The sequence below is a fragment of the Lissotriton helveticus genome, chromosome 1_1 (assembly GCF_964261635.1).
Source record: "Lissotriton helveticus chromosome 1_1, aLisHel1.1, whole genome shotgun sequence".
Taxonomy (NCBI): Eukaryota; Metazoa; Chordata; class Amphibia; order Caudata; family Salamandridae; genus Lissotriton; species Lissotriton helveticus.
In genome coordinates, this window is record NC_136057.1 from 1,738,995,055 (window position 1) to 1,739,022,492 (window position 27,438).

The following is a 27,438-nucleotide window of genomic DNA, read 5'->3' on the forward strand; positions in this document are numbered from 1 at the left end:
TAATTCAGACTGGCAGTAATTAGCATTGTGATGGCTGTCAGTTTACGGTTTTATTACACTGGGATTAGCACTGCCTGGGTGAGAGCGCTCAGCAAAGCGGTCCAAAAACATCAGTTCACGAATCACGTAGAATGCCCATTACAAAAGAACACAGGGCACAAAATATATAAATTGCCACCAGCGGACCAGGAAAGTTTAAGAGAAACTTTAAAGAATGGTTAAAGTTTTACTAAATTATTGGCTAAAAAAAAACAACAACAAAACATGCCCCTTAAACCATGGGATTACCCAAAAACGTCACCATAAGTCATCATAGTTAATGTCATGCCCGCCTGTTCATCCACCTTTTGGCACCTACATTCATCCACCCACCCATCACTCATCCACCCACCCTATTCATCAGTCTTCTCACTCTCTACTACTCTCTAGTACTCTCTACTCCCTCTCTACTACTCAATACTACTCACTCTCTAATCACTCTCTACTAATCACACTGAAAAAACAGTGTGACCTTACTCCAACTCTTTGCCTAAAGGCACTAGTGAAAAAACATTCAAAATGCAATAGGTCTCATCTTTATTACACTTAAAGCAATTCTGTTTGTAATTAGGTGGCTTTTTACCTTTACTTTTATTAGTGTTTGTAAAACTTTGATGTACATAACATTCGTATATATGCATATATATATATATATATATATATATATATATGCATATGTATGTGTATATATATATATATATATATACACACATACATATATAGACAGATATAAACATATAAACAACGGCATATCTATATAAACACAAATATTAATGCATGTATACATATCCATGGTATGTACATAAACGTTTAAAGAAACAATAATAAAAGCAAAGCTAAAAGCGACCTAATTACAAACATAATTGCTTAAGCTTAACACCTTCGCTGCGGCGGCTATTCCACCGCAGCGCTAAGGGGGCGGGGGTGCGCGCGGCGCGCCCATGCTGGTGACGGAACCGCTCCGTCACCAGCCTCGGTTGAAGCTGTGCTCATGATGGAGCGGTTCCATCATGGCCCCGCCCGCTCAATAGAACGTGCCGCGCAGGCGTGAAATCAGCGCCGCGCAGGAACGGCCGGGCGGGCCATGACGGAACCGCTTCGTCATCAGCACAGCGCCACCGCGGCTGATGATGGAGCGGTTCCGTCATCAGCATCGAAAAGGTTAACTAAAGCCGAGACCATTGCATTGCAAATGCTTGTTTACAGTAAAGTAGGGGAAGCATAATAAAAAAAATTCTAGCTATCGCGACAGAGAATTTTCAATTCTATTAAGGACACGTTTTTGCAGTAAAGCAAAGAGAAGCATAATTTGAGCCTCTGTATGCTGACATAGAAACTGATGCCTCCCTGTCTTGATACAGAATAGTTGCCTCCTCACACGACGCCACGTCACACAATGCGTTCCCCAGAGAGCGTGTCTGCTTCTGGCGGGCTGTGCACTACACTCCCCATGGTTCCTTGCGGCTTCCGGTGGGCGGAACACTACACTCCCCATGGTGCCCTGCTGCTTCCGGTGAGACTGTAAACACCGGGCCCGGATGGGGCTCTGAGCCTCGATGGGGAACTGTCTGTCCTCGCAGAGCGCTGACGACTTATCTCTGCTGAACGAATCTGAAGGGGCCAGCCTGCCGGGAGAGCCGCCACCCCCATACCGGGTATAGAAAGTCCAAGGGTACAGGGAGACTTGCGAGCCTGCCTGGGTAGCTGCTCCCCTCCTCAACAGGCGGCCTAGTGAATCTGGGGCAGCAAGAATGGAGAGCCTGTTTGTGGACACGGCGGAGAGGGAGGGTCTTTAGGGAGAGAAAGAGTCATGAGTGCCACGAAATCCTCTATCGCCTGAAGAGCGGTAGCGAACCATAGAGGGGAAGGCAGCTGGAGCTTCTATAGTAGTTTATTATGCACAGAAACCTGGTGGAGGGAGCCATTTCCTCTTTGCAGATTGGCCGGTGAACTACGTGGAAGGTAGAGAGTTTCTCAGGCTATTTGCCTCCACTTTGTTAGTGTAGATGGGCAGAAAAGGAAGAGTCCCCTGAGTTGGCGAATAGCCTAATGGGGTGACCAAAAGACCATGTATAGGGCAGGGGGAGTGGAATGGAATCCCTGTGGAGAGGTTACTCTTCCCCCTTCTGCCTCCACTCCAACCAGATATTGAGGGCGCGAGATAAGTGTCAAAGAATCATCGGGCACCTTATAATTACTTTCTATCTTTTGTTTCTTTGTCAGGAGCATGAGCAGGTTCCGGTCTATCACCCTACCCCGAGCCAGAGCCGCCTGGCCACACAGCTTACTGAAGAGGAGCAGATTCGTATCGCCCAGAGGATCGGACTCATTCAGCACCTTCCCAAAGGCATCTATGACCCAGGGTCCGAGCCTTCAGAGAAAAAAGTGAAAGAGTAAGTTGAGAGTGGGAACCGTAAACCTTTTTAAACATGTGAGAGAGAGAGGTGTGTGTATGGTGTGCGACTTTACTATTTAAATGGATGGTTATCAGCGATGGGGAGCTTATGCGAGGGATACACACACCATTGCATCAGAAGCATTTTAGTTGCAACTTAGCTGTATATTAACAGCATGCCTTAACCTTCTCTTTGCAAATCTTGACACGGGCGACATTTTTCACTACTGCAAAGCATATATTTCCTCGTCCATTAGACTTGCGTGTTTTTCTTTTTTTAGGGGCGAGGTTGCCGGTGGTGGGGGACACATCGCCCACTACACTAAGCGAGTTCAATGTTCGCCAGGCCTGCATTTGCTATGCAAACTCCACATTTATTAGTTGTGGTCTTTGAGGCCGCATTAGCTGTTGTGCTAGATTATTGTTTATCCCAAAATCTATGCATGATACACATATGTAGAAGAGCGTTTGGTTACCATGCGTTACCCATTGGTCTGATTAATTGTCATTTGCATCGCAGAATATAGAATGCGGTTGCGGGTTAGCCTACTTTATCCATCGGCTCCTTTCTCTTGACTGCACAAAGCTTGTGCACATTATTCACATCCAACTACAAATAGTTCCTTACTGTACATTGATACGTCTGTTCCAGGTGTGTTTTTTATTTTACTTATTTTTTATATTAACTTTAAGTAGCAGCTGTAAATTGCACCTACCCTTTAGGTGCCTGTAGGAGAGTAGGGTCTGCAATCCTATGATCACCCAGATTTTTGCTTTTTGCTGCACTGGTTTACGACTTTCCCTGGCTGTGGGCCTGCTAATCAGACCCACAGCCTAGCTGTTCTCTCTATCCAAATTGTACTCAGGTACTGAATTGGCACTGGGCCCTCTCCAAGTCCCTGTACCCAGGGCTGAGGTGCACCCAGAAGTCTCCCAGGGGCTGAAGCATGTATTGTGCCACCCCTGGACTGACTAACTAAACTGACACAACTGGCTGCACGACAGCCGGGGCAAGGTGGTGTACTCACCCTTTGCTTTAGATATAGTATACCTATATCTAACCCTAAAATGGACACACAGATCTCCTATCAGTCACTCCTATGGCAGGCCTTAACAATCCTGAAGGCAGAGTGCTTGGAATCGTGTGAGATGGTGCTCTGGCATGAGCTGAGCCTGTCTGCGGCTTTCGGGATCTATCCCTTAGCCGTTTCCATGATATCGCATACCATATACTCTTAAGTGCATTATAATCCTCGCGGTTAAATGCCAACTCTGGTATCGCTTTATCAAAACATGTCGAGTAAGGTGTCATACGAATTGGAATACTAACCCCTCGCCAATTCTGGCGACGGGGTTAGCATTCCACCCTTCTAGAGGGACACGACATGTATGTAACCCCTAACCCCGGTTAAAGTCAAACAGAGCCTCAGCTCCACAAAATGGATGCTGCCACCGAGACACAAGTCTGCCCTCCTGCTGCTGGGAGTCCTCCCAGAGCAGGAGATAAGGACAAAGGGTTTCCTGCCAGGGGCGGTGCCAGCACCGTCCCAGACAGGATTTTGTGTATTGTAGGTAGGCAGGGCTACAGAGGAAGGTGACTGCACGTGGCACCCCGGTGCTCACTCTGCATAGGCTGGCTTGAACCAGTTCCAGGGACACTCCAGACCCTGTGCTGGGGAAAAGCCCGCCAAGGAAGTGGGTGTAACCACCCCCCTCCTGGTCCCACCCATAGGGCAGGACCTAGTCGCGTGCCAGCCCCCTTTTCCCAGATAAAGGTAGGGACTGGCCCCCTTCCAAATCAGATCATCTTTGAATCCTGAAACTACTTTCTACGAAAGGAACTCAAGACTTCTTCCTAAGATTTCTACCTTGTGGCTAAGGAGTAGTCACCCTGCATCCGCAGGCACCATCGCAAGAACACTGCGGTCTGCTGCAAGTCCTTCCTCCGGAATCCGACTGCCCAGCTCGACGAGAACCGGCTTCCCTGGCACCTCTGACCTCTACCCACCTCTACAGCCCAGCTGAGAACCGTGGGTGCGACGAGACCTCGAGGGACCGGCCATCTGCAAGACTGCACGACTTCTGCACAGCAAGCCCGCCGAGTAATTTCCTGGTGAGTGCTTTGGGGTCCGAGAAGCCCCGACCCTGAGCAGCTCCAGCACCGAAGTGCAGCCTCCCAGCATCTCCACGATCTGCGTGGGGCCCTTCTGCTTTTTGCTGCTCACCGCGTTGTTTGGCTACTAGCCCGCTGGCTTGTGGCCTTCTGAACGACGCCCGACGACATCACTGCTGCTGGTCTGGTTGCTCCAGACTGGCCCTTGCTCCCTTTCCGAAGAGGAGCACCCCGGACCCTCCTGGTCCACTCAAGACGCCATTTTGAGTCCACCGCGTGGGCTTGAATTAGCCAAGGCTTGTTGCCCAATCCTGGGTGACTTCGAGGCCGACAGCTTCATCCATCGTGGGACAGCTCGCCTCTCCATCCTGGTCGCCGACAACGCCTCCTGGTCCGTGAGATCTGCAGAGCCAGCGTCGCCCACTCACCTAGTCGAGGTGACTACCATCCGGTGCCCTCCTGGTGCCCACTGACTACTGGCTAGTAGTCACGAACTTGGTCCCCTCTGCTTTCAGGTGTCATCTATCTTCGAGATCCAGGCTTGGATCAACTCGAACTATCTTCACTGGTCGCCTGCCAGCATCTTTCCTTCCAGGCTCCGGGTCCGGCAACGAGGATTCCCGACGTCTTTTGAGACCTATGCAGCTGCAGCCCCTGGGCTAGGTAACTTCGGCACTTCGGTGTCCCAGCATAGCCTCACTATCCAAGGGTCAGGATCCACTGTCGTTTTCTCCCTACCAGGTCGGGTTCGCCCGTGAACACTAACTTTACCTTTACTAGCTTCCATAGACTTTGTCCCGCATCCCGCGTGAGAGTGCACACTCTGCACCCGAGTCCCCTAGGCCTCCTAGAAGTAATCTAACGATTCCCTAGTCAAGTCCTAGCGATTCCAAAGCCTATTAGTACTGTACTTACCTGCTAGTAATTTCGCATTCCACTTTTAGAGTATATGGTTTTTCGTGCCCCTCGGGCATTTGTATATACTGTGCTAACTTAGGTATTTTCGTAAGAGTTTTGTTGTGTGCCTAGCACCCTGTCCTCATAAAGAGTACAGGGTTGTTGTGATTCTAATAAATACACTGTTTATTTTCATAACACTTGTGTGGTGTCCTTTCACTGGGTGTTCAAGGGGTAATGTGATGGTAAAACAGCTGGCTTAACACGCCCTCTAGAGTCTTAGCCTTAGACTGCTCGTATCCATGCTACTAGGATAGCTGGTCTATAAGGTTGACTTACAACCAATCATCAATAAGGGTTGTTTGGACTGATATATAGTGATCACTAGAATAGTGAGCACTGCACATCAGGCCAACTTCTCACATTGGTGAGCAGCGGTTGGGATTTGAGCTTGCTGTTGTTTTGCCACACATGCCCTAAGAATATCTTGTGAAAGATCACATAAGTACTAAAGGTACATATAACTTCGCTTAGAATACTCTGAGTTCTACTGAACCAGCTGTTGTAGCTCCTAGGGCCTAGCACACCCTAAACTACAACTCTAGCAAGGGATCAGTAGGCAAACACATAGTGTAGGTAAGTGCACCACTTACACCTCACTAGAAAAGCATGTCTACCCAGGGAGAATCTACTGAGACTCCCCTGGTCAGTGTTGACCCTCCACAGGTCACTTCAAGATATGCAGCTCTCAGTTTCCAGGAGATAAGACAAGTCTGTACCTCCAGGAAACTGAAGCAGGGGTCTAACCCCACCATTCCCTTTCTGATAGGTCTCTTAGAGACATATGATGCCAGAAAGATTTCTCAGTTACATGAGAATATGCCAGCCTTAGAGGGAACCACTGGGGATCCAGACCTCCCCAACACTGCTACTGCAGTTGAGGAGGAGGATCAAGAGGAACTCTCTGGGGATGAGGTAGACAAAGGTCTTGAGGTAGTCAGAAGGCTAACCAGGGCCAACTTAGACTTACTTGGGCTAGGATCTGGGGGACCCCCAGTACTAACCCTAAGTGGGCCTAACCTTGGAGTTAGGAGAGAGAGATCTCTTTCTAGGGACTCCAATAGATCTCTGCACTCTAATGCCTCTTCCCAGAGGAGAAGGAATCCTCCACAGAGGAGATTCACTTCCCCTCAGAGAATGGAGCATGAAGCTAGGATGAGACAAGCTGAACTGAGGATTGAAAGGGAAGAACTTGCCCTGGCCAAAGAGAAGCTTGCCTTTGCTAGAGAGCAGCAGATGAGCGGGCTAGCTCCCACTGGTGGCAGCAATCTCCCAAGAGATAGAGAGAAGGGTTTAGATACTAAACACCTGACTAAAATAGTGCCCCCCTTTAAGCAAGGGGATGATATCCAGAAATGGATGGCTGCTCTGGAGAGGGCCTGCACTGTGCAGTGCATTCCCCAGAGTCAGTGGGCAGCTATACTGTGGCTCTCCTTTGATGGTAAAGGTAGAGATAAGCTCCTCACTTCAAGAGTGGAGGATGCTAACAATTACCAGGTCCTGAAGAATACACTGGTTGATGGGTTTGGTTTAACCACTGAGCAGTACAGGTTGCTGTTCAGAGACACCCAGAAAACTCAGTCTCAGGACTGGTCTGACTTTGTGGATTGTGCCACTAAGGCTTTGGAGGGCTGGTTGCTGGGTAGCAAGGTTACAGATTACACAGGATTGTATAATCTAATGCCGCCTCTGGTTAGAGGCGGCAGACCCGAGAGCAGAGAACGGGCTGGGACCAGGGTTCGATTCCCGACGTGGCAGGGTCTTGGACCAGGATCAGCGGACTCGATAATTCTCGCCTCGGTGCCTGCTCTATCCAGGGACCACACTCGGTAACTCTGGGCATTAAGCTTGCCTCATCTCCACAACGGCCCCTCACAAACGTCAGGGATGCCTGGTTTCACCTTGGAGACTCCCAGGAGGAACTATCTCACAGGGAAAGCCAGGACGGGTTCCCCAGCGGTCTATAGCGCTACGAGGCCTGCGGTGCGGGTAGCAGTGCGCTTTTCATTCATTTCATCTAATGATGAGAGAACAAATTTTAAACAATTGTCAGAACCAGTTGTTGCACCAGCACCTTGTTGATTCAGATCTGACCTCTCCCCAAGAATTGGGAAAGAAGGCAGACAAATGGGTTAGGACAAGGATCAAGCAGAACCAGAACCAGGGTGGTCAGAAGAAAGCAGACCAGAAGGGTAATGTTAAGAATGAGCAAAATGACCAGAAGTCTTCACCAGGTCCCCAACAAACCAAAGAGGGTGGGGGTCAGGCTTCCCAGAAGAAGAAGACTCAAGAAGGCCAGTCAAAAAGGTGGTGCCAGTACTGCAAAAGTAAATCTCACTGGTTTAGTGAGTGCACCAAAAGAGGAGGACAAACTCCTGCCACTACAGCCCCTAAGGCAACTGCACCCCCTAGTACAGTCAGTAGTGGTAGTGTACCTCCCAAGGCATTAGTTGGGTTAACCTTGGGTACTGAGGGGTCTGACAACTTAGTTGGCACACTCACTCAGGCTGTCCTTGTCTGTACAGGGGATATGGATATGTCCCCTGAAATAAGTCCCAATACTTTGGGCAAATACAGGCAGACACCTTTGATAAATGGCTCAGGCCTATAGGGACACTTGTGCCAGTGTCACCATGGTGACACCTAACTTTGTGGACCCTGGACAGATCATGCCAGGTACTGATTTCCTGGTGACCAATGCCAGCAATGTCACTACTAGTCATAGTGTGGCAATTGTGGCTTTCTCCTGGGGTGGAGTGAAGGGACAAAAGAAAGTTGTAGTCAGTTCAGACCTCCCAGTTGATTGTTTGTTGGGCAATGATTTGGAGTCATCACAATGGTCAGAAGTGGAGCAGAGGACTCACATGGAAATGTTAGGCTTGCCAGCACATGTGCTTGCTGTGACTAGGTCACAGGCCAGAAGATGCCCCACTGAACAGGTGCTGGATCCTGAAATTATGGACCAGACACCTCCCAAGAAGAAGACCAGTAGGGTTAAGGCTTTGCCTTCCCCCTTGCCCCAGGTTGAGGATCAAGTCTCTGAGGAGGCTGATCTGAGAGAGCTGAGGGAAACTGAGCCTAAAGAGCTTGAACTTGATCAAGTTGAGTTTCTGGGCTCAGGGGGACCCTCCAGAGCAGACCTGGGGAAGGCACAGTTAGACTGCCCTTCCCTTGAACCCCTCAGACAGCAGGCTGCTGCTGAGGCTGCAGGGAATGCCACAGGTGCCCACAGGGTATACTGGGAAGATGGACTCCTGTACTCTGAGTCAAGAGACCCCAAGCCTGGTGCAACCAGGAGGCTGGTCATCCCCTTGTCTCTGAGAGGTTTCCTTCTCACCTTGGCCCATGAGATTCCCCTTGCAGGTCACTTAGGTCAGACAAAGACTTGGAACAGGCTTGTCTCACACATTCACTGGCCCCATATGAATGAGAATACCAAGGAGTTTTGTCGCTCCTGTGTCACTTGCCAAGCCAGTGGTAAGTCAGGTGGCACAACAAAGGCCCCCCTCATACCACTACCTGTGGTGGGGGTTCCCTTTGAAAGAGTGGGGATTGACATTGTTGGTCCAATGGAACCCCAGACAGCATCAGGGCACAAGTTTATACTGGTGGTGGTGGACCATGCCACCAGGTATCCTGAAGCTATTCCCCTGAGGACCACCACAGCCCCTGTGGTGGCAAGAGCCCTAGTTGGAGTGTTCTCCAGAGTGGGTTTTCCAAAGGAGGTCGTTTCTGACAGAGGTACAAACTTCATGTCAGGATATCTGACTGCAATGTGGAAGGAGTGTGGTGTGAACTACAAGTTCACCACACCCTACCACCCACAATGCAATGGGCTTGTTGAGAGATTCAACAGGACCCTGAAAGGGATGATTCATGGACTACCTGAAACTCTTAGGAGAAGATGGGATGTCCTGATCCCCTGCCTCTTGTTTGCAGAGAGGTCCCACAGAAGGGGGTTGGCTACAGCCCTTTTGAGCTTCTGTATGGGCATCCTGTAAGAGGACCCCTGTGTTTGGTGAAGGAAGGATGGGAGAGACCTCTCAAAAAGCCTGCAACCAACATAGTGGACTATGTACTTGGTCTCCGCTCCAGGATGGCTGAGTATATGGAAAAGGCATCTAAAAACCTTGAGGCCAGCCAAGAACTTCAAAAAGCTTGGCATGACCAAAAGGCTGTTCTGACTGTGTACCAGCCAGGACAGAAGGTGTGGGTGCTGGAGCCAGTGGCCCCAGCAGCTCTGAAAGACAAATGTCTGGGCCCCACACCATCATTGAGCAAAAGGGAGAGGTTACCTACTTGGTGGACCTTGGAACTCCCAGGGGCCCTCTCAGAGTGCTCCATGTTAACAGGCTCAAGGCATATGTTGACAGGAAGGACATGAGCTTGCTCATTGCCACAGATGAGGGACAGGAGGAAGAGAGTGACCCTCTCCCAGACCTGCTCACTCAGAATCCTGATGATGGATCAGTTGATGGTGTTGTCTTTTGTGGCAGCCTCACTGAACATCAGCAACAGGATTGCAGGCAAGTTCTGCAATCCTTCAGACATATGTTCTCTCTGACACCCAGCCAAACTGATTGGTGTACCCATGATGTTGACACTGGGGACAGTCTGCCTGTCAAGAGTAAAATCTACAGACAGCCTGATCATGTTAGAGACTGCATCAAAACAGAAGTGCAGAAAATGTTGGAGCTGGGAGTCATTGAGCCCTCAGATAGCCCTTGGGCTAGCCCAGTAGTTCTAGTGCCAAAGCCTCACACCCAGGGTAGTAAGAGAGAGATGAGGTTTTGCGTAGACTACAGAGGCCTCAATGCAGTCACTAAGACTGATGCCCACCCAATTCCAAGAGCAGATGAACTTATAGATAAATTGGCTTCTGCCAAATTCTTAAGTACATTTGATTTGACAGCTGGGTATTGGCAAATCAGGTAACTGAGGAGGCCAAACCCAAGACAGCATTTTCTACCCCTGGTGGGCATTATCAGTTTGTGGTAATGCCCTTTGGTTTGAAAAATGCACCTGCCACCTTCCAAAGGTTGGTGAATCAAGTCCTCACTGGGCTGGATGACTTCTGTGCAGCATATCTTGATGATATTGCTGTCTTTAGCTCCACCTGGGAGGATCACCTGGTCCACCTGAGGAAAGTGTTAGAGGCTCTGCAAAAGGCAGGCCTCACTATCAAGGCCACAAAGTGCCAGATAGGGCAGACACAGGTTGTATACCTGGGCCACCTTGTAGGTGGAGGCCAGGTTCAGCCACTGGAGAGTAAGATACAGGCCATCAAGGACTGGACTCCTCCAATCACCCAGACTCAAGTTCGAGCTTTCTTGGGCCTGACTGGGTACTATAGGAAGTTTGTCAGAAATTATGGGTCCATAGTGACCCCTCTTAATGACCTGACAAGCAAAAAGATGCCAAAGAAAGTTCAGTGGACAGCAAGCTGTCAGAAAGCATTCAATGACCTAAAGCAGGCCATGTGCACAGCACCTATCCTAAAGAGTCCAGATTACTCCAAGCCATTCATTGTCCAAACAGATGCTTCTGAGTTGGGTGTGGGGGCTGTTCTGTCTCAACTGAATTTTGATGGTAATGATCAGCCTATTGCTTTCATTAGTAGGAGGTTGACACCCAGAGAGAAAAATTGGTCAGCTATCGAGAGGGAGGCCTTTGCTGTGGTCTGGGCCCTGAAGAAGCTGAGGGCCTACTTGTTTGGCACTCACTTCACCATTCAGACAGACCATAAGCCCCTCTTGTGGCTAAATCAGATGAAGGGTGAAAACCCCAAACTGCTTAGGTGGTCCATTTCCCTACAGTGGATGGATTTTACAGTGGAGCATAGACCTGGTACTGATCACAGCAATGCTGATGGGCTCTCCAGGTATTTCCACTTAGAGCAAGAAGACTCACCTGGTCAAGGTTAGTTTATTGTCCCAAAGTTTGGGGGGGGGTCATGTAGGAGAGTAGGGTCTGCAATCCTATGATCACCCAGATTTTTGCTTTTTGCTGCACTGGTTTACGACTTTCCCTGGCTGTGGGCCTGCTAATCAGACCCACAGCCTAGCTGTTCTCTCTATCCAAATTGTACTCAGGTACTGAATTGGCACTGGGCCCTCTCCAAGTCCCTGTACCCAGGGCTGAGGTGCACCCAGAAGTCTCCCAGGGGCTGAAGCATGTATTGTGCCACCCCTGGACTGACTAACTAAACTGACACAACTGGCTGCACGACAGCCGGGGCAAGGTGGTGTACTCACCCTTTGCTTTAGATATAGTATACCTATATCTAACCCTAAAATGGACACACAGATCTCCTATCAGTCACTCCTATGGCAGGCCTTAACAATCCTGAAGGCAGAGTGCTTGGAATCGTGTGAGATGGTGCTCTGGCATGAGCTGAGCCTGTCTGCGGCTTTCGGGATCTATCCCTTAGCCGTTTCCATGATATCGCATACCATATACTCTTAAGTGCATTATAATCCTCGCGGTTAAATGCCAACTCTGGTATCGCTTTATCAAAACATGTCGAGTAAGGTGTCATACGAATTGGAATACTAACCCCTCGCCAATTCTGGCGACGGGGTTAGCATTCCACCCTTCTAGAGGGACACGACATGTATGTAACCCCTAACCCCGGTTAAAGTCAAACAGAGCCTCAGCTCCACAAAATGGATGCTGCCACCGAGACACAAGTCTGCCCTCCTGCTGCTGGGAGTCCTCCCAGAGCAGGAGATAAGGACAAAGGGTTTCCTGCCAGGGGCGGTGCCAGCACCGTCCCAGACAGGATTTTGTGTATTGTAGGTAGGCAGGGCTACAGAGGAAGGTGACTGCACGTGGCACCCCGGTGCTCACTGTGCATAGGCTGGCTTGAACCAGTTCCAGGGACACTCCAGACCCTGTGCTGGGGAAAAGCCCGCCAAGGAAGTGGGTGTAACCACCCTCCTCCTGGTCCCACCCATAGGGCAGGACCTAGTCGCGTGCCAGCCCCCTTTTCCCAGATAAAGGTAGGGACTGGCCCCCTTCCAAATCAGATCATCTTTGAATCCTGAAACTACTTTCTACGAAAGGAACTCAAGACTTCTTCCTAAGATTTCTCCCTTGTGGCTAAGGAGTAGTCACCCTGCATCCGCAGGCACCATCGCAAGAACACTGCGGTCTGCTGCAAGTCCTTCCTCCGGAATCCGACTGCCCAGCTCGACGAGAACCAGCTTCCCTGGCACCTCTGACCTCTACCCACCTCTACAGCCCAGCTGAGAACCGTGGGTGCGACGAGACCTCGAGGGACCGGCCATCTGCAAGACTGCACGACTTCTGCACAGCAAGCCCGCCGAGTAATTTCCTGGTGAGTGCTTTGGGGTCCGAGAAGCCCCGACCCTGAGCAGCTCCAGCACCGAAGTGCAGCCTCCAAGCATCTCCACGATCTGCGTGGGGCCCTTCTGCTTTTTGCTGCTCACCGCGTTATTTGGCTACTAGCCCGCTGGCTTGTGGCCTTCTGAACGACGCCCGACGACATCACTGCTGCTGGTCTGGTTGCTCCAGACTGGCCCTTGCTCCCTTTCCGAAGAGGAGCACCCCGGACCCTCCTGGTCCACTCAAGACGCCGTTTTGAGTCCACCGCGTGGGCTTGAATTAGCCAAGGCTTGTTGCCCAATCCTGGGTGACTTCGACGCCGACAGCTTCATCCATCGTGGGACAGCTCGCCTCTCCATCCTGGTCGCCGACAACGCCTCCTGGTCCGTGAGATCTGCAGAGCCAGCGTCGCCCACTCACCTAGTCGAGGTGACTACCATCCGGTGCCCTCCTGGTGCCCACTGACTACTGGCTAGTAGTCACGAACTTGGTCCCCTCTGCTTTCAGGTGTCATCTATCTTCGAGATCCAGGCTTGGATCAACTCGAACTATCTTCACTGGTCGCCTGCCAGCATCTTTCCTTCCAGGCTCCGGGTCCGGCAACGAGGATTCCCGACGTCTTTTGAGACCTATGCAGCTGCAGCCCCTGGGCTAGGTAACTTCGGCACTTCGGTGTCCCAGCATAGCCTCACTATCCAAGGGTCAGGATCCACTGTCGTTTTCTCCCTACAAGGTCGGGTTCGCCCGTGAACACTAACTTTACCTTTACTAGCTTCCATAGACTTTGTCCCGCATCCCGCGTGAGAGTGCACACTCTGCACCCGAGTCCCCTAGGCCTCCTAGAAGTAATCTAACGATTCCCTAGTCAAGTCCTAGCGATTCCAAAGCCTATTAGTACTGTACTTACCTGCTAGTAATTTCGCATTCCACTTTTAGAGTATATGGTTTTTCGTGCCCCTCGGGCATTTGTATATACTGTGCTAACTTAAGTATTTTCGTAAGAGTTTTGTTGTGTGCCTAGCACCCTGTCCTCATAAAGAGTACAGGGTTGTTGTGATTCTAATAAATACACTGTTTATTTTCATAACACTTGTGTGGTGTCCTTTCACTGGGTGTTCAAGGGGTAATGTGATGGTAAAACAGCTGGCTTAACACGCCCTCTAGAGTCTTAGCCTTAGACTGCTCGTATCCATGCTACTAGGATAGCTGGTCTATAAGGTTGACTTACAACCAATCATCAATAAGGGTTGTTTGGACTGATATATAGTGATCACTAGAATAGTGAGCACTGCACATCAGGCCAACTTCTCACAGTGCCCAATTAGCTGATATATTATTTGTCTCATTTATTTCTTTATTAGGTTTCGTCCTGGCGTTGCAGCTGCGTAGCAGTTGCTCCGCCCAGGCGAAATCTAATGGTATCTCTATATTGGGGACTTGAAACCGCCCCTTCTTCCATTGGCTAGCTCCATAAATGGAGGCTAGCCATTGGAAGAGATTGGCCGTCAATCACGTTTTCCAGAGAAAACGCGATTCGGGGGCGTTTCTGGGTCTTTTTTTAAGCCCCGCCCCTGCCCCGCGTTGCCGTGTGTCCCAGGCCGCGCTGTGATTGGCTGCAGGCCCGGGACACCCCAGTGACGTCATTTCCCGGGCCGCGCTGTGATTGGCTGCCGGCCCGGGACACCCCCGTGACGTCAGCCAATCACAGCACGGCCCGGGACCTGACTTGTTTATGTGGGTTTAGATGTGCGGGCACGCTGCTCTGTACCAGGGCAATTTCATGGCGGAGAAACAGGGAAATAATTTGGAGAGATGGGTTTTATTAGCAGGCGGCTTGCAGTTATACAGATATGCACTTTCTAAATTGCTCCTTTGGTAAATTGGCGTTTAGCGGTTCAGGGCACTGTGCCTGTTCGTCCTTTCTGGGACGTGCCGTAAAGATGCTTTCAAAGCTCCCCATGCCGTTATTTATTCATGAACAAAGAATGTGAGCTGGCAATCTGCCAGCGTCAGAGTGTAGCTCCAGCGAGGCTTCTCCCATTATGAGCGGTCAGTAATTTGCCTGCTTCTTATTGGGTGGCTTGCACGTGTCCCTCCCATGAGCATGGCCTCTCCGATGAAGAGGATGGTGACCTTTCTTCTCCCTCTGCTCATTCCTCGAGGTGGTTCCGCCCCCATTTCTTCGCATGCACTCATGAGATGCGCTTTCCCTGGTCTTGTGTGCAGTTTCTGCCCCACACTCACCGCGGCTTCACAACCAGCCCAGGTTGATGGAGAAAAGATAATAGGGAAATATTTATGGAGATAGTTGTAAAGGAGGTGGGGGGGCTTAAAGGGGTACGGGGATGAGTAAGGTTTTACAAATAGTCTCTGTGTTCCAAATGCTGCAGGAAAGCACAGACGTACAGAGGCTTCTAGTTGGGGTGCAAGGCTGGCTACTGCCAGCCCTCAGAAGGGACACACACCGACTTCTCCTGGAGACTCAGACGGGGTCTCGGGTGCAGTGAATTAGCCGGTGGACGCCTGGAGCCGCCCTAAACTGCTTAGAGCTCAGATCGGGAGAGGTGTGGCGCCGCGGCCAGGGCGACTGACGCTGGAATCTGGGGATCGGGTTCGATCCCCGGCTCCGGCGGCAGGTTAGCCCAGCACCATGTTACTCTGGGCAATAGCTCGCTTAATCTTCCCAATGGCCCCCACGCCTAGAGACCCTTACGGGTGATTGTGCGCTTTACAAATGTGGATTATTATTATTATTAGATTAGTTGTATACAAAGTAATAAAACGTACCAGAAATGTGAACTAATTTGGAATTGGAGGTTATAAATCAAGTGGGAGCAACGCAAGTGCAGCAAACAGAATACACTACGAAAAATTAGTCACCAATAGATTTTGGAAAAGCTCCAACCTCCCATAAAAATGCGTTTTCATGTTTGTGAAGTAAACATTTGATCATTTGAGTGTTTGCTAAATGCTTGTTTTTTTTGGAGCTTAAAATCGAAAAGGCTAACGCCGGGGTCCCTGCCTTTCAGCAAGTGGGGCAACTGACTCCACTAATAATGTATAGGTTTTATATAGCGCTAGCTGGACCCAAAGGTGTCACAGCGCTTTACATAAAATTCACGCTACATAGGTTCAGGTACGAGTCTAAATAGAGACAAAGAATTGTTAATTAGGGAGGTTACAGTATGCCGACAATTAGAACACGAATTAAAGGAGTAAATTACATTAGACACCTGAAACAAATCAAACAACCGCCTGCCACAAAAGGGTCTAGTCATAGGGAGAGTGCGCTATTGGAACTGGTCGGTTATCCTGAGTGTTACAGTATTTGTCGAGGAGAAGTGGTTTCTGGCCACTTCTTGAATGAGGGGTTGCATCGGATACCACTGAGGTGAATCAGGGCTCCATGCAAGTCAAAAGCAGAACTTGAAATAGAATAGTAGTGCAGGTACTCTGTTGCAGAGTACCTGCATGTTTCTGAGAAGTGTCAGTACCCTCCCTCTTGAAATTAAAGGTGCCGGTACTCCGTACCGACCCATTTAAGTCACTGGTCAAAAAGGTGAAGAACCTCTGCTCTAATCTACTGCAGAGAACCAAATGCAAAGTGGTCATGCCTTGGAAAGTTCTCATTGAAACTGACACGAACTCTAAATCTTGTCAGTTTGCAGAGTGGAACTATCTGGAAATATAAGCCATGTAACGTATACAAGGATAAGGAATTCGATGTGCAGCTTTGAAATTCCTGCAAATATACTCTTCTTCCAGTATCTGGAAAGAAGAAAAAAAAACATTTTTAAAAGTGTGATTAAGAAAGTAAGGGTGAGATAAGGAGATGTGGGTGCGGGTGGAATCTAGACTGGGCAGCCCTGGTATTAATCAACCCTGGCTTTGGACAGCATCGGAGGGTGGGCACCCGAGAATGAGTTGGAGCTCCTGCCCTGCCAGATCAAAGACTGCGATTATTACAAAGGCCACCCTTGCGTCACTGCAGGCGCAGGGCTCAGGGACCCTCCACCCTCCTGGGAGGGACTGCCACAGACCGTGAGGTCTGTAATTTAGGTCTGGCCTGACAGTCGGTAAGCGTCTCACCCACATTGTGCCTTTGTCCACAACATACATCGCGGGCATTACCATTGGCGCTGCAGGCCTGTCTGGGGTGGCATTTTGCGGATCACGTATACTAGAAAGGCTTGGCGGTGGGGAGAAGGGGGGGGGTGAAGCATTTTTAGTTTGCTACTTTCGGGCCTTGCGTTTCCGAGCAACTGGGCTACTATATTAACACAACGTTTATCTACTCATTTGCAACAATTGATACAGTACAACTAACAGGTTGGCACGGTCAGGTAAACGGCTCGTTTAAAGTCTCAAGTAGGTACATTTTAAGCAGAAAAAAACACAGTAATGCATCACATAAAGTCAAGTTGTTGAACATCTCCCATTTTGAGGCTGTTCTGAGCCGGTTCTTAAGGTGCTTGATGTTAGAAATCCAGAGCAGTCTCATTAAGGCACTACAAGTACCAGAATGCTTTGCGTTACATAAAACTACATGCCTGGATATAGTCCTTATGACAGGGGGTTGGTCGTTCGCTAGGGCACTCCAAATCAAACTGGCTCAGCAGACGCCGTACTGGAGCAGGGAGGGATGCTTAACAGGGACCCACACAACTCACTATGGGGCATATTATCAAGCTAGGCGTTAAAATTATCGCCGTTTTAGCGGTGATAATGGGCTTGATAAAATGCCCTGGAGAATTCCAATAGAAACCCGGGTTCACACCAGAACATGGGTTTCTATTGGAATTCACACGGCCATATTATCAAGCCCATTATCGCCGCTTTAGCTCCAGTTTTATGCCGCTAAAACGGCGATAATTTTTAACGCCTGGTTTGATAATATGCCCCTATATTACGTGACTTTTTATTTTTAATCTAGCATTAACAGCACCCCCGGCAAAAGCAGCCCTCATATACGATTGGGGGGAGAGGGGGTGGGGTGGGGAGATGAGGCGCTATTTACTGTTATGTACAGATGGAAATCAGTTTATCATGTGGACTTTAAGGGCTTCGTAACCCCCGTTCTCATGAAAGGTAGAGCGGCGCGTGCAGCACGGCGCCGCAGGCCGCCCTTTGGACACCCCACGCCACGGGAACTGTCACCAGCGACAGTATTTCCGACAATGTCATGCATACACCTCAGACTGAAAGCCAAGGCCGAGGGCACCCTGCGAGAAACGAGTTACACTTCTCATCAGCAAGCGCCAAACCTACAGAACTGTCGGACCAGCTGAAGTGGGGCCTCAGAGAATGGGCCAAAGGGAGCGGAGATAAAGTCGCTGAGGTAGGTACAGGATCCATCGACAGAAACCCTCCCAGCCCTTCAAAAGGGAGATTGCGCGGGAGAGGGTACCAACCCACTTCCTTGCAAAATAAGGCTTGACGAGAGGAAAAGAACCAATCAAAGATGAAAAAAATCACAAACAGGGCCTGCGTCTGAACATGGCAGAAAATAGACAAACGTGTTTTTTCTATTTTAAAGCAAAAAAAAAAACATACATTACCAGAGAGACGACTCGGTCCAACCTCGACAGCCAGTGACAAATAAAAGCGCAAATTGCAGACACAACCCTGGCCCACCAAATGGGCGTTATATAGGCCGAGAGCGACCGCAGCTGAGACAAATTAACCTCTTCCCGCCACTCAGTGAGAGCCTCCCTAAGACCCGCCCCCTCCTGTCACCCGGTGAGAGACTTCCTAAAACCCGCCCCCTCACCTGTTCCCTCCTCACAGCCATGGTTAAGAGCTCTAACCTGTTCCTTCGTTCCCTCGCTTGTATCCCACCCTTGAAGCTGAGCCCTCACGTGCCTCCCCCCCACCCTTCAGCCCCTGCTCTCACTTCTCGTACCCAGCATGCCCTGGGAACTCTTTCGCAGCAGCATATAGAAGACAAGAGAGGCCTCTGTAAAACAAGCTCCAACAACATCGCTGATAGGCAGTTCCATGTTTGTTCTATCTAATCGCATGCTGGTACTTGTGGTCCTAAATTGATGATGGTGACACAAAAACGGACAGGGCAGCTCAGGGCAGGCTGTAGCACTGGTGGCGCCCTCCCAATGATCACCCCGCCACGGATTCCCTCACTACGACCATTTGACAGTGGCCCATCAAGTATCAATTACCACCACTGCCTCTCAGATTCATTTAGTTTTATCGCGCCACTCATACCAGTTTAAGATGTCATAACACTTTACATCACACACACATTGCACAGAGACAATCAAGCATTTGTGTGTAAATCCGTTTATAGAAAATGTTACATAAGACAGAGGCCTACAAGGAGTAGGAGTCACATTTCATCCATACTGGTAGAGAATATAGTTTAAGAGTCCTAGGACTGCAAAAGCACAAATTCAGGATTTATAAATGTGACACCATTGTTAAGGTTTTCTTTAATAATAAGAATTGATTTCTACCCATAAGAACCCCTTTTGCAATATTAGGACAACAAAAAATTGGGCAAAAAATATATAGCTAAATATTTTCCTTGCAGTTTGCATGCAGCTCTTTGTTGGCAGCTAATAGCTCACTGCTCTATATTATGATCTTAATCTATAAACGGCAAGTAACAAAAGGATCTCTGACAAAAGTGGTAGCCCATCGACCTTTTTAGGTTTCGTCCTGGCGTTGCAACTGCGTAGCAGTTGCTCCGCCCAGGCGAAATCTAATGTTATCTCTATATTGGGGACTTGAAACCGCCCCTTCTTCCATTGGCTAGCTCCATAAATGGAGGCTAGCCATTGGAAGAGATTGGCCGTCAATCACGTTTTCCAGAGAAAACGCGATTCGGGGGCGTTTCTGGGTCTTTTTTAAGCCCCGCCCCTTGTTGCCGTGTGTCCCGGGCCGCGCTGTGATTGGCTGCAGGCCAGGGACACCCCAGTGACGTCATTTCCCGGGCCGCGCTGTGATTGGCTGCCGGCCCGGGACACCCCCGTGACGTCAGCCAATCACAGCACGGCCCGGGACCTGACTTGTTTATGTGGGTTTAGATGTGCGGGCACGCTGCTCTGTACCAGGGCAATTTCATGGCGGAGAAACAGGGAAATAATTTGGAGAGATGGGTTTTATTAGCAGGCGGCTTGCAGTTATGCAGATATGCACTTTCTGAATTGCTCCTTTGGTAAATTGGCGTTTAACGGTTCAGGGCACTGTGCCTGTTCGTCCTTTCTGTGACGTGCCGTAAAGATGCTTTCAAAGCTCCCCATGCCGTTATTTATTCATGAACAAAGAATGTGAGCTGGCAATCTGCCAGCGTCAGAGTGTAGCTCCAGCGAGGCTTCTCCCATTATGAGATCTGATCATCATTGGTCTGACAGCTTAAAATGGCGTCGCAGGAATCCGGGGCTAATGGCAGGTATCAGGGCATGCTGCGAGACGAGGCAGCAGCTGTCCTTGTAAGGCTCGCACAGCAAGAAAGGAGCTGTTGACCAGGTGGTGTTAACAGGACGAGGAAGGTCATGTCCTTGACATTCTGAATCTGTGAGACGGCTGCAGGAAGCTGCTTCATTGTAATGTTACACGCAGTGGCAAGGGCAGCCTGGGCCGTAGTGTAAACAAGGAAAACGGACATTCATATGCGGGTTTCATAGAAACAAATCGCTGCATTTGTAGTGCAGTGGGTTTCTCAAGCCTTTGAGCCCTGGTCAGTGCCGATTAAACCCTGTGGAGGCCCCTAGGCAGTCGAAATTTCGTCCCCTCTCCCCCTATTATCTCCTAATACATTTTTAATTTTATCAGTCAACAATTTTAAAAAACTGTTTTATTACACAAAACGAAACATTAACAATTATTAATGTTATTAAACAAAAAAAAGAAATGTTAACATTTTTAATAAACCAACAAAGCTTTAAATATTCAATGGGTACATTACATTAACGCTTCATTTTATATATCGAGTCTTTAATGTAAAGTTGTCGTTTCTTTGAGTTGATTATTTTTTTTCTATATTTGGGAAACAATTCAGGACACCTTGATTGTAATTTTCTTTCAAGATCAAACCAATATTATTTTGATTAATCGTCGCGTGCCCCTCAAAGGGGTGGGGCCCATAGGCCAGTGCCCACTTTGCCTATTTGGTAATCCGGAACTTGCCCTCGAGCCACTGCACCTGCTGCACCCCTGGACTCAAGGGTACAGTTGGAGTAGTTGCGGTACTTGGAATTCTGGCAGAGCAGGGCAGGATTCCTAGGTGCTATGGTATGTTATGTTTGTGCAATTTGCAAAGCGCATGCCTACCATTTGTAGGGCACAGTAACGTTGTTTGGGGTCTGCACATCCATTGCATTCAGTCCCACGGTTTTCACTGACTGACCAGGTGTGTTTGGTTGTGTTTGCTCACTAAAGACTGCTTTGTCCAGAGTCTTACATAATGATGGCTCAATTTGGTACAAATGTGCCCGTTAGGGATGTTCATTGAGTACTAAGTGAATACATGTGTGTCCCGAAGGATTTTGTCATTTATTTAGTTCTACTCGGGAAAACAGATATCTATTAACTGTCTTGAACAGCTGTTCTGTATGTTTGCTTCCCTGCCCCCTGGCTGTGCTTGCTTCCCTGCCCCCTGGCTGTGCTTGCTTCCCTGCCCCCTGGCTGTGCTTGCTTCCCTTCCCCCTGGCTGTGCTTGCTTCCCTGCCCCCTGGCTGTGCTTGCTTCCCTGCCCCCTGGCTGTGCTTGCTTCCCTGCCCCCTGGCTGTGCTTGCTTCCCTGGCTGTGCTTGCTTCCCTGCCCCCTGGCTGTGCTTGCTTCCCTGCCCCCTGGCTGTCCTTGCTTCCCTGCCCCCTGGCTGTCCTTGCTTCCCTGCCTGTGCTTGCTTCCCTGCCCCCTGGCTGTGCTTGCTACCCTGCCCCCTGGCTGTGCTTGCTATTGGCAATGTAAATGACAATGCCATTTATTTATCTGTTTTCAAAACCAAGACATAAACAAAAAATTGTCATTTACAATGCCAATAGCTCTAACTTTTGAAAAGGCGAAACCGTTGCATTGTAAATGCTTGTTGTGGTTTTCACCTTGTGTCACAGATAATCCTCTATTCCAGCAGTTCTTAACATGACCTCTGGGGGTCTTTGACACCCACCGATGGGGTCGGCGACTCTTTAGGAAATTATGTATTTACCAGTGAATAAAGTGTGTGTAAATAAAGAAGTAAAATTGAAAAACATTCTGTTAATGTAAAATAATGTAAAATTGGAGGCTAAATATTAAGTTGGTATTCTCAGATTGATCAGTGGGAGCAATGCAATTGCATCAAACAGAATATAGTGTGGAATATGAGTGACCTCGATTGAATTTAGAAAATATCTAACCTTCCCATTAAAATGTAGATTTTTTTTTTCTCATATTTGTTAAAGAAAATAGTTCATCACTGGTGAATTTGTTTGATAAATGCTTGTTTCTGTATTTTTGTGTATTGTTTTACGGTTCAAATCGTAAAAATTGCTTAGGCCGGGGTCCCCAGATTCCACTAATGACTCAGTGGGGGACCCCGGATTTCAATAATGATTCATTGTTGGTCCCTGGGTTCCAGTAATGATTTAGTGGGGCTCTACAGAAGTCAAACGGTTAAGAACGACTACTCTACCCTGTCTCTTTTTTAAAGTTATAAAGTGTTTAAGTGTCATTACATCATTGTAGCTGCCTGTAATTTGAGTACTTGATTAACGGTTTTCATTTTCTCTCTTTCACAAATAGGAATGTGATATATATATAGAGTTGCAGGATGTTATTGTAAGGAATTAACATTTTAACCCCTTCCATGCTGATGACGGCCCCCAGCCGTCATGCACTACGGGGCTCGTATGCTGATGACGGCTGGGGGCCGTCGTAAACCCTCCCACTCGCGATTTTGCCGCACAGGCGCAGAATCGCGGCCGCATGAAAGGGGTTAATAAAGAATAGAAATTCGCTGAAAATAAACAAAGGTTACAGGAACGTTATTGTTATGCTGACATTTCACTTGTACAAAAGCTGTGAAAAATCAGCTGTTATAGTTAGCTGAGCTAACTGTAACTCGTGCCTCCGCAATGCACTGCTGAAGACGTCACATATTACATCACTCATGACATGGTCAGTGACATCACTGATGACATCATCCACATAAACTCTGATGCACCTACTCGCACCCCAATATAATCTTTCACATACGCCCTCCAAATTTTAGACTACCATTCTGGAAACCATAGACACACCAATACATACATACTCACTCACTGATTCATAGGTCTACACACTCACTCACCCATACAGCCACTCACCAATACAGCCACTGATATATCCACTCATTCACCCATACAGACACACACACCGCCACTCACCCATAGTTCTTCACATACCTAGTCACTCACCCAAAGAGTCAATCACACTGCTATTTACTCATCTATACAGTTATACACACACCACCTTACTTATTCATACAGATACGAACACATACTCTCTTATACAATCACTAACACAAGCACATACAGTCAATTATATACTCCAGCACTCAACTATCCTGCCTTTCACATATGCAGTTACTCCCCCATATACCACTGAGACATCCATCCACTCACTGACACAGCCATACGCACACTCGCTCACCCATACAGACCCTCGCAGACGCACCCAGTGAATCACCCACTCACACATCCATGCAGGGAGTCTCACACCGCACACAGACACTCAGGCACCAATACAGGTACTCAGACAACCAATCAAAACCCATATAGACACTCATGTAGCTACTCACCAACCCATGAAGCCACTTACACACCAACTGACAGACTGATGCAGATATTCACACAGATCCGTCACTTACCCATACATTCACTGAGACACGTATAGTCACTCAGTCAATCACGCACCCACTGAATCATCCATATACTCATACACCCGTTCATTCTTCAATACACCTTAGTGTACATGTATATATGTATATGTGTGTGTGTATATAATATATATATATATATATATATATATATATATATATATATATATATATATACAATTCTTAAACTTTTTACAAACATCAGCCACTGGATGATGTCATCAGTGATGTCACTGACCATTTCATGAGTGATGTAATATGTGACGTCATCAGCAGTACATTGCGGGAGCGTGAGCATAGCTAACTATAACGGCTGAAATGTCAGCCTAACTAATTTCTAAGCTATTTTTAAATGCTAATTCCTAACTATAATGTCCCTGTAACCTTTGGGTTTTTTTTCAGTGAATTAATAAAGATTTTTAGCTAGGAGTCACGTTTGCAGAGGGATGGAGAAAGGGCGCTGTGCCTCTGACTAGTTCTCAGGAATTACACAGCGCAGGGTGTACCAGGAGGGCCTTTTGGCCCTCAAGGTCCCTCTGGAGCCAAGGGGACTTTAATCCCCCATATTATTAGTGCGCCATGCAGCACATTTGCAGAGTGATGGAGAAAGAGGGTGTGGCCTCTGACAACTTCTCAGCAATCCTGCTGTGTAGGACCTACTGGAGGTGACAGGAGGGGTAGTTGGCCCCCACTACCCCTCCTGTTACCTCCAGTAAGTCCCATAGAGCAGGATTACTGAATACTGATAACAGGCCACGCCCCCTTTCACAGCCACTCTGCATAGTGAAAGCAAAGTGCTTCACTTTGAACAAGTGACTTGTTCAAAGTGGAGCACTTGTTTGCTATGGGATGACGGGAGCAGTGCTCCAGCCATCCCATAGCCTACTGCAATGCCCCGGAGGTGGGCACCTGGGGCTGGGGGGAGGCAGGGGCTTGAGCCACCCCCCACACATTATTCTAAACATAGACCCGGGTAAGTGGCGGTCCCCGGAGCTGTGTGTGGGGGGGGGGGGGCAGGAGTCTTCACCCCCCCCCCCGCCCCTCCCCCATGCCTACTTATCTACATATCCACAGGGGGGTGGTGGTGCGCGTGGCCCCCTTCATTTCACAAACGTGGACCACCAGACTCTCAATAAGGTGCGTAACAGATATTTTTAATGGTTTATGCATTTCTCATTGTCAACTTAAGCAGGTAGAGCAAACCTTTTGTGCATATTGGCTTCAGAGTTGCGTTGGTTGTGTTGCTGTTGGTACGATCGCTAATCTGGTTAAGCTATCTTCAAAACAGAGCTGAACAAAGTTTCATTCTTATATCGCATCTTATTTGCAGTCAGCTGAGCCTGTTCTGGCACACAATAACCCTTGCACGAATCTGGCATAATGGCAACTGTATAGTAGCAAAAGTTTAACCAAGTGTGAGTGAACTTACCACATAAAATATAGAATGAATGCATATTACTTTAAAGAAACACTTTCTGTTGGTGGGGTCCCACTTATCACTCTGTTGGCTGTTAATGATTTTAGAGGTGGCTAAATTGGATCTTTCCAGAAAAAAATGCTCTAATTTCCAGGTTACAAAATCAAGTTTACGGTGACTCTTGTTTGCTGATTTGTCTGTTTGATAGCAATTGCTTTTGCCTGTCCTAAATGTTCACATATGTAAACTAGTGAATCGCAGGTATTTTGTCTGGAAACACTCAAACGCTAATATCATTGAAGTGCTGCACCTTATTCCCAATAGTCTCCTATGATGAGCTGTGCAAAATAGTATATTAATATTAAAACAATGAATGCATAAAAAATTGATTCATAAATGTGCACAGGCTATCCTTCATACTAATATATTTCTTTAAAAACCATCCATATTAAATTCCTAACTCTAACCAGACCGATTTTTCAATGATAGGGCAGGTTAATTTATTAGTCTGAGTCCAGTCAAAGAAAATAAAAAGACAACTACACAACATATGATATAGGTGTCTTCTGTTGTTTTTGAAGGGAAATTGTATGTATGGCAGATGTTTTGGAAATCGGTGTTTTTTGTAGGTTTCACATTCTACCAGAAAAAATCAGCTTAAGTCGCTCATATAGGAAGCAGCATGTTAGATAGGAAGGGTAAAAAAACATTATTAACCAGGCTGTGACTAAACATATATTGTTTCCCTTTCTTAGGTGCGTGATCTGCATGTTGGATTTTGTTTATGGTGATCCGATCCGGTTCCTGCCCTGTATGCATATCTACCACATGGAATGTATCGATGACTGGCTGATGCGCTCCTTCACATGTCCTTCTTGTATGGAGCCTGTAGACGCTGCCTTGCTCTCATCTTATGAGGCCAACTGAGAGGAGTGCTGCATTAGATTGGTTGACTTTTGCTTGTTTGCACTTTAAAAAAAATGCCAGGGCGAGGCAATGGAGAAGAGCTGCACTAAATTTGCACTTTTCAGGACAAACCAAAGACCTTTACGGCTGTTCAGCTTCTGTCAGACTGCCAGAGAACTCGCCAGCTGTGAGCCTCCACAAGCAGTCCTAGTTTACCAATGCCGTTTAGGTTGCGGAGCTCCTGCACTCAGTTTGCTGGAACTTCTTTTCATGACTAGCTGGACGGCATTTATTGCTTGGATGGGACTCTGATAGTTATTACACGCACATTTGTAGATGGGCTGTGGCTTTGATCATGGAAATCTACTCTGCCACGCATCCCAGCTACTGATAAACTGATTCTCTTTTAGCTGTCTATGCCTTGTCTCATCAAACACTTGCCTAGCATCGGCTGTCCAAAAGAAGCCTGCAATTTAAACAAAATGATAGACCCTTCTTCCTCGCTAAAAAAAGAGAATTAATTGACGGGCAGAATAGCCTGAAAGGACCAACAGCTGCACGCATGACTTGTCAGATTCCTACATGTATCCTGGATTAGGACTGTGATTGATTATCTGCAGTCTGTGAACATGGAATCCACAATACTTCTGGGCCTACGGTCAATTTTACCTTTTTCACTTTGGTTTAAAAAAAAAAGTGGCTCATCACCACATATTCACATACTTCTATGCTAGGTTTGTTTAGCTCCCTGCAAAGAAAAGTCAGAGAAAAAGCTTTGCTGCTTTCGTCATATACCTTACAAGCTTTGAACCAGTGTCCCAAACACCATCTTCTGAGGGGGAAGCTCAATGCGTAGCTTTGAGTGTAAACAGTTTACCTATAATGGCTGCACGTGCAGCTTGACTGGATGTAATTTCAGAAGAAGTGACTCCCCCTACCATAATCATGCTCATAACAAATGATTGTACAGGCCCTTTCTCCAGTACTACTCCTCAATCATGTGTTTATTGATAGGATTTTGTGCAAGTAATCAATAAAAAAAACTGTGCTCAGTGTGTCAGTAGTTTTTGTCTGTTTTGGTTTTCAGCCAAGCCAATTACTGCTTGGGAAAGAAAGCGTAAACGCACCTCAGATATAAAAAACAATGTATGTTCATGCTCCCATACTCCGGCACTCCACACTGATTTGTCTCTATGCGCTCTTGATACCTGCTAGTAGCTGAGGACCATATTAAGAAGGTCTGACTGATTTACTGTTTGCAACTTCACACTTTGTGCTACAATCTCAAGACAAGTGTGTATTTAAGGCCAAAAAATACATCCAGTAATTTAGAAAGCTGTGACACCGCATGTTTTCCTTAAGTCTACCATCCTCACAAAACAAGGACCTGTTAAAGTCTCCTTTTGTTG

At 47.9% G+C, this 27,438-nt stretch overlaps 1 protein-coding gene across 1 annotated transcript; it reads left to right on the forward strand.

Moving 5' to 3' along the window:
- The first annotated feature begins 1,528 nt into the window (after positions 1-1,528).
- Positions 1,529-27,084, forward strand: LOC144834087 (RING finger protein 11-like). The gene is made up of 3 exons (XM_078689214.1): positions 1,529-1,694; positions 2,263-2,432; positions 25,879-27,084. The coding sequence occupies exons 1-3, from the start codon at positions 1,596-1,598 to the stop codon at positions 26,048-26,050; spliced, it is 441 nt and encodes a 146-aa protein (XP_078545340.1). The 5' UTR covers positions 1,529-1,595; the 3' UTR covers positions 26,051-27,084.
- Positions 27,085-27,438: the final 354 nt, after the last annotated feature.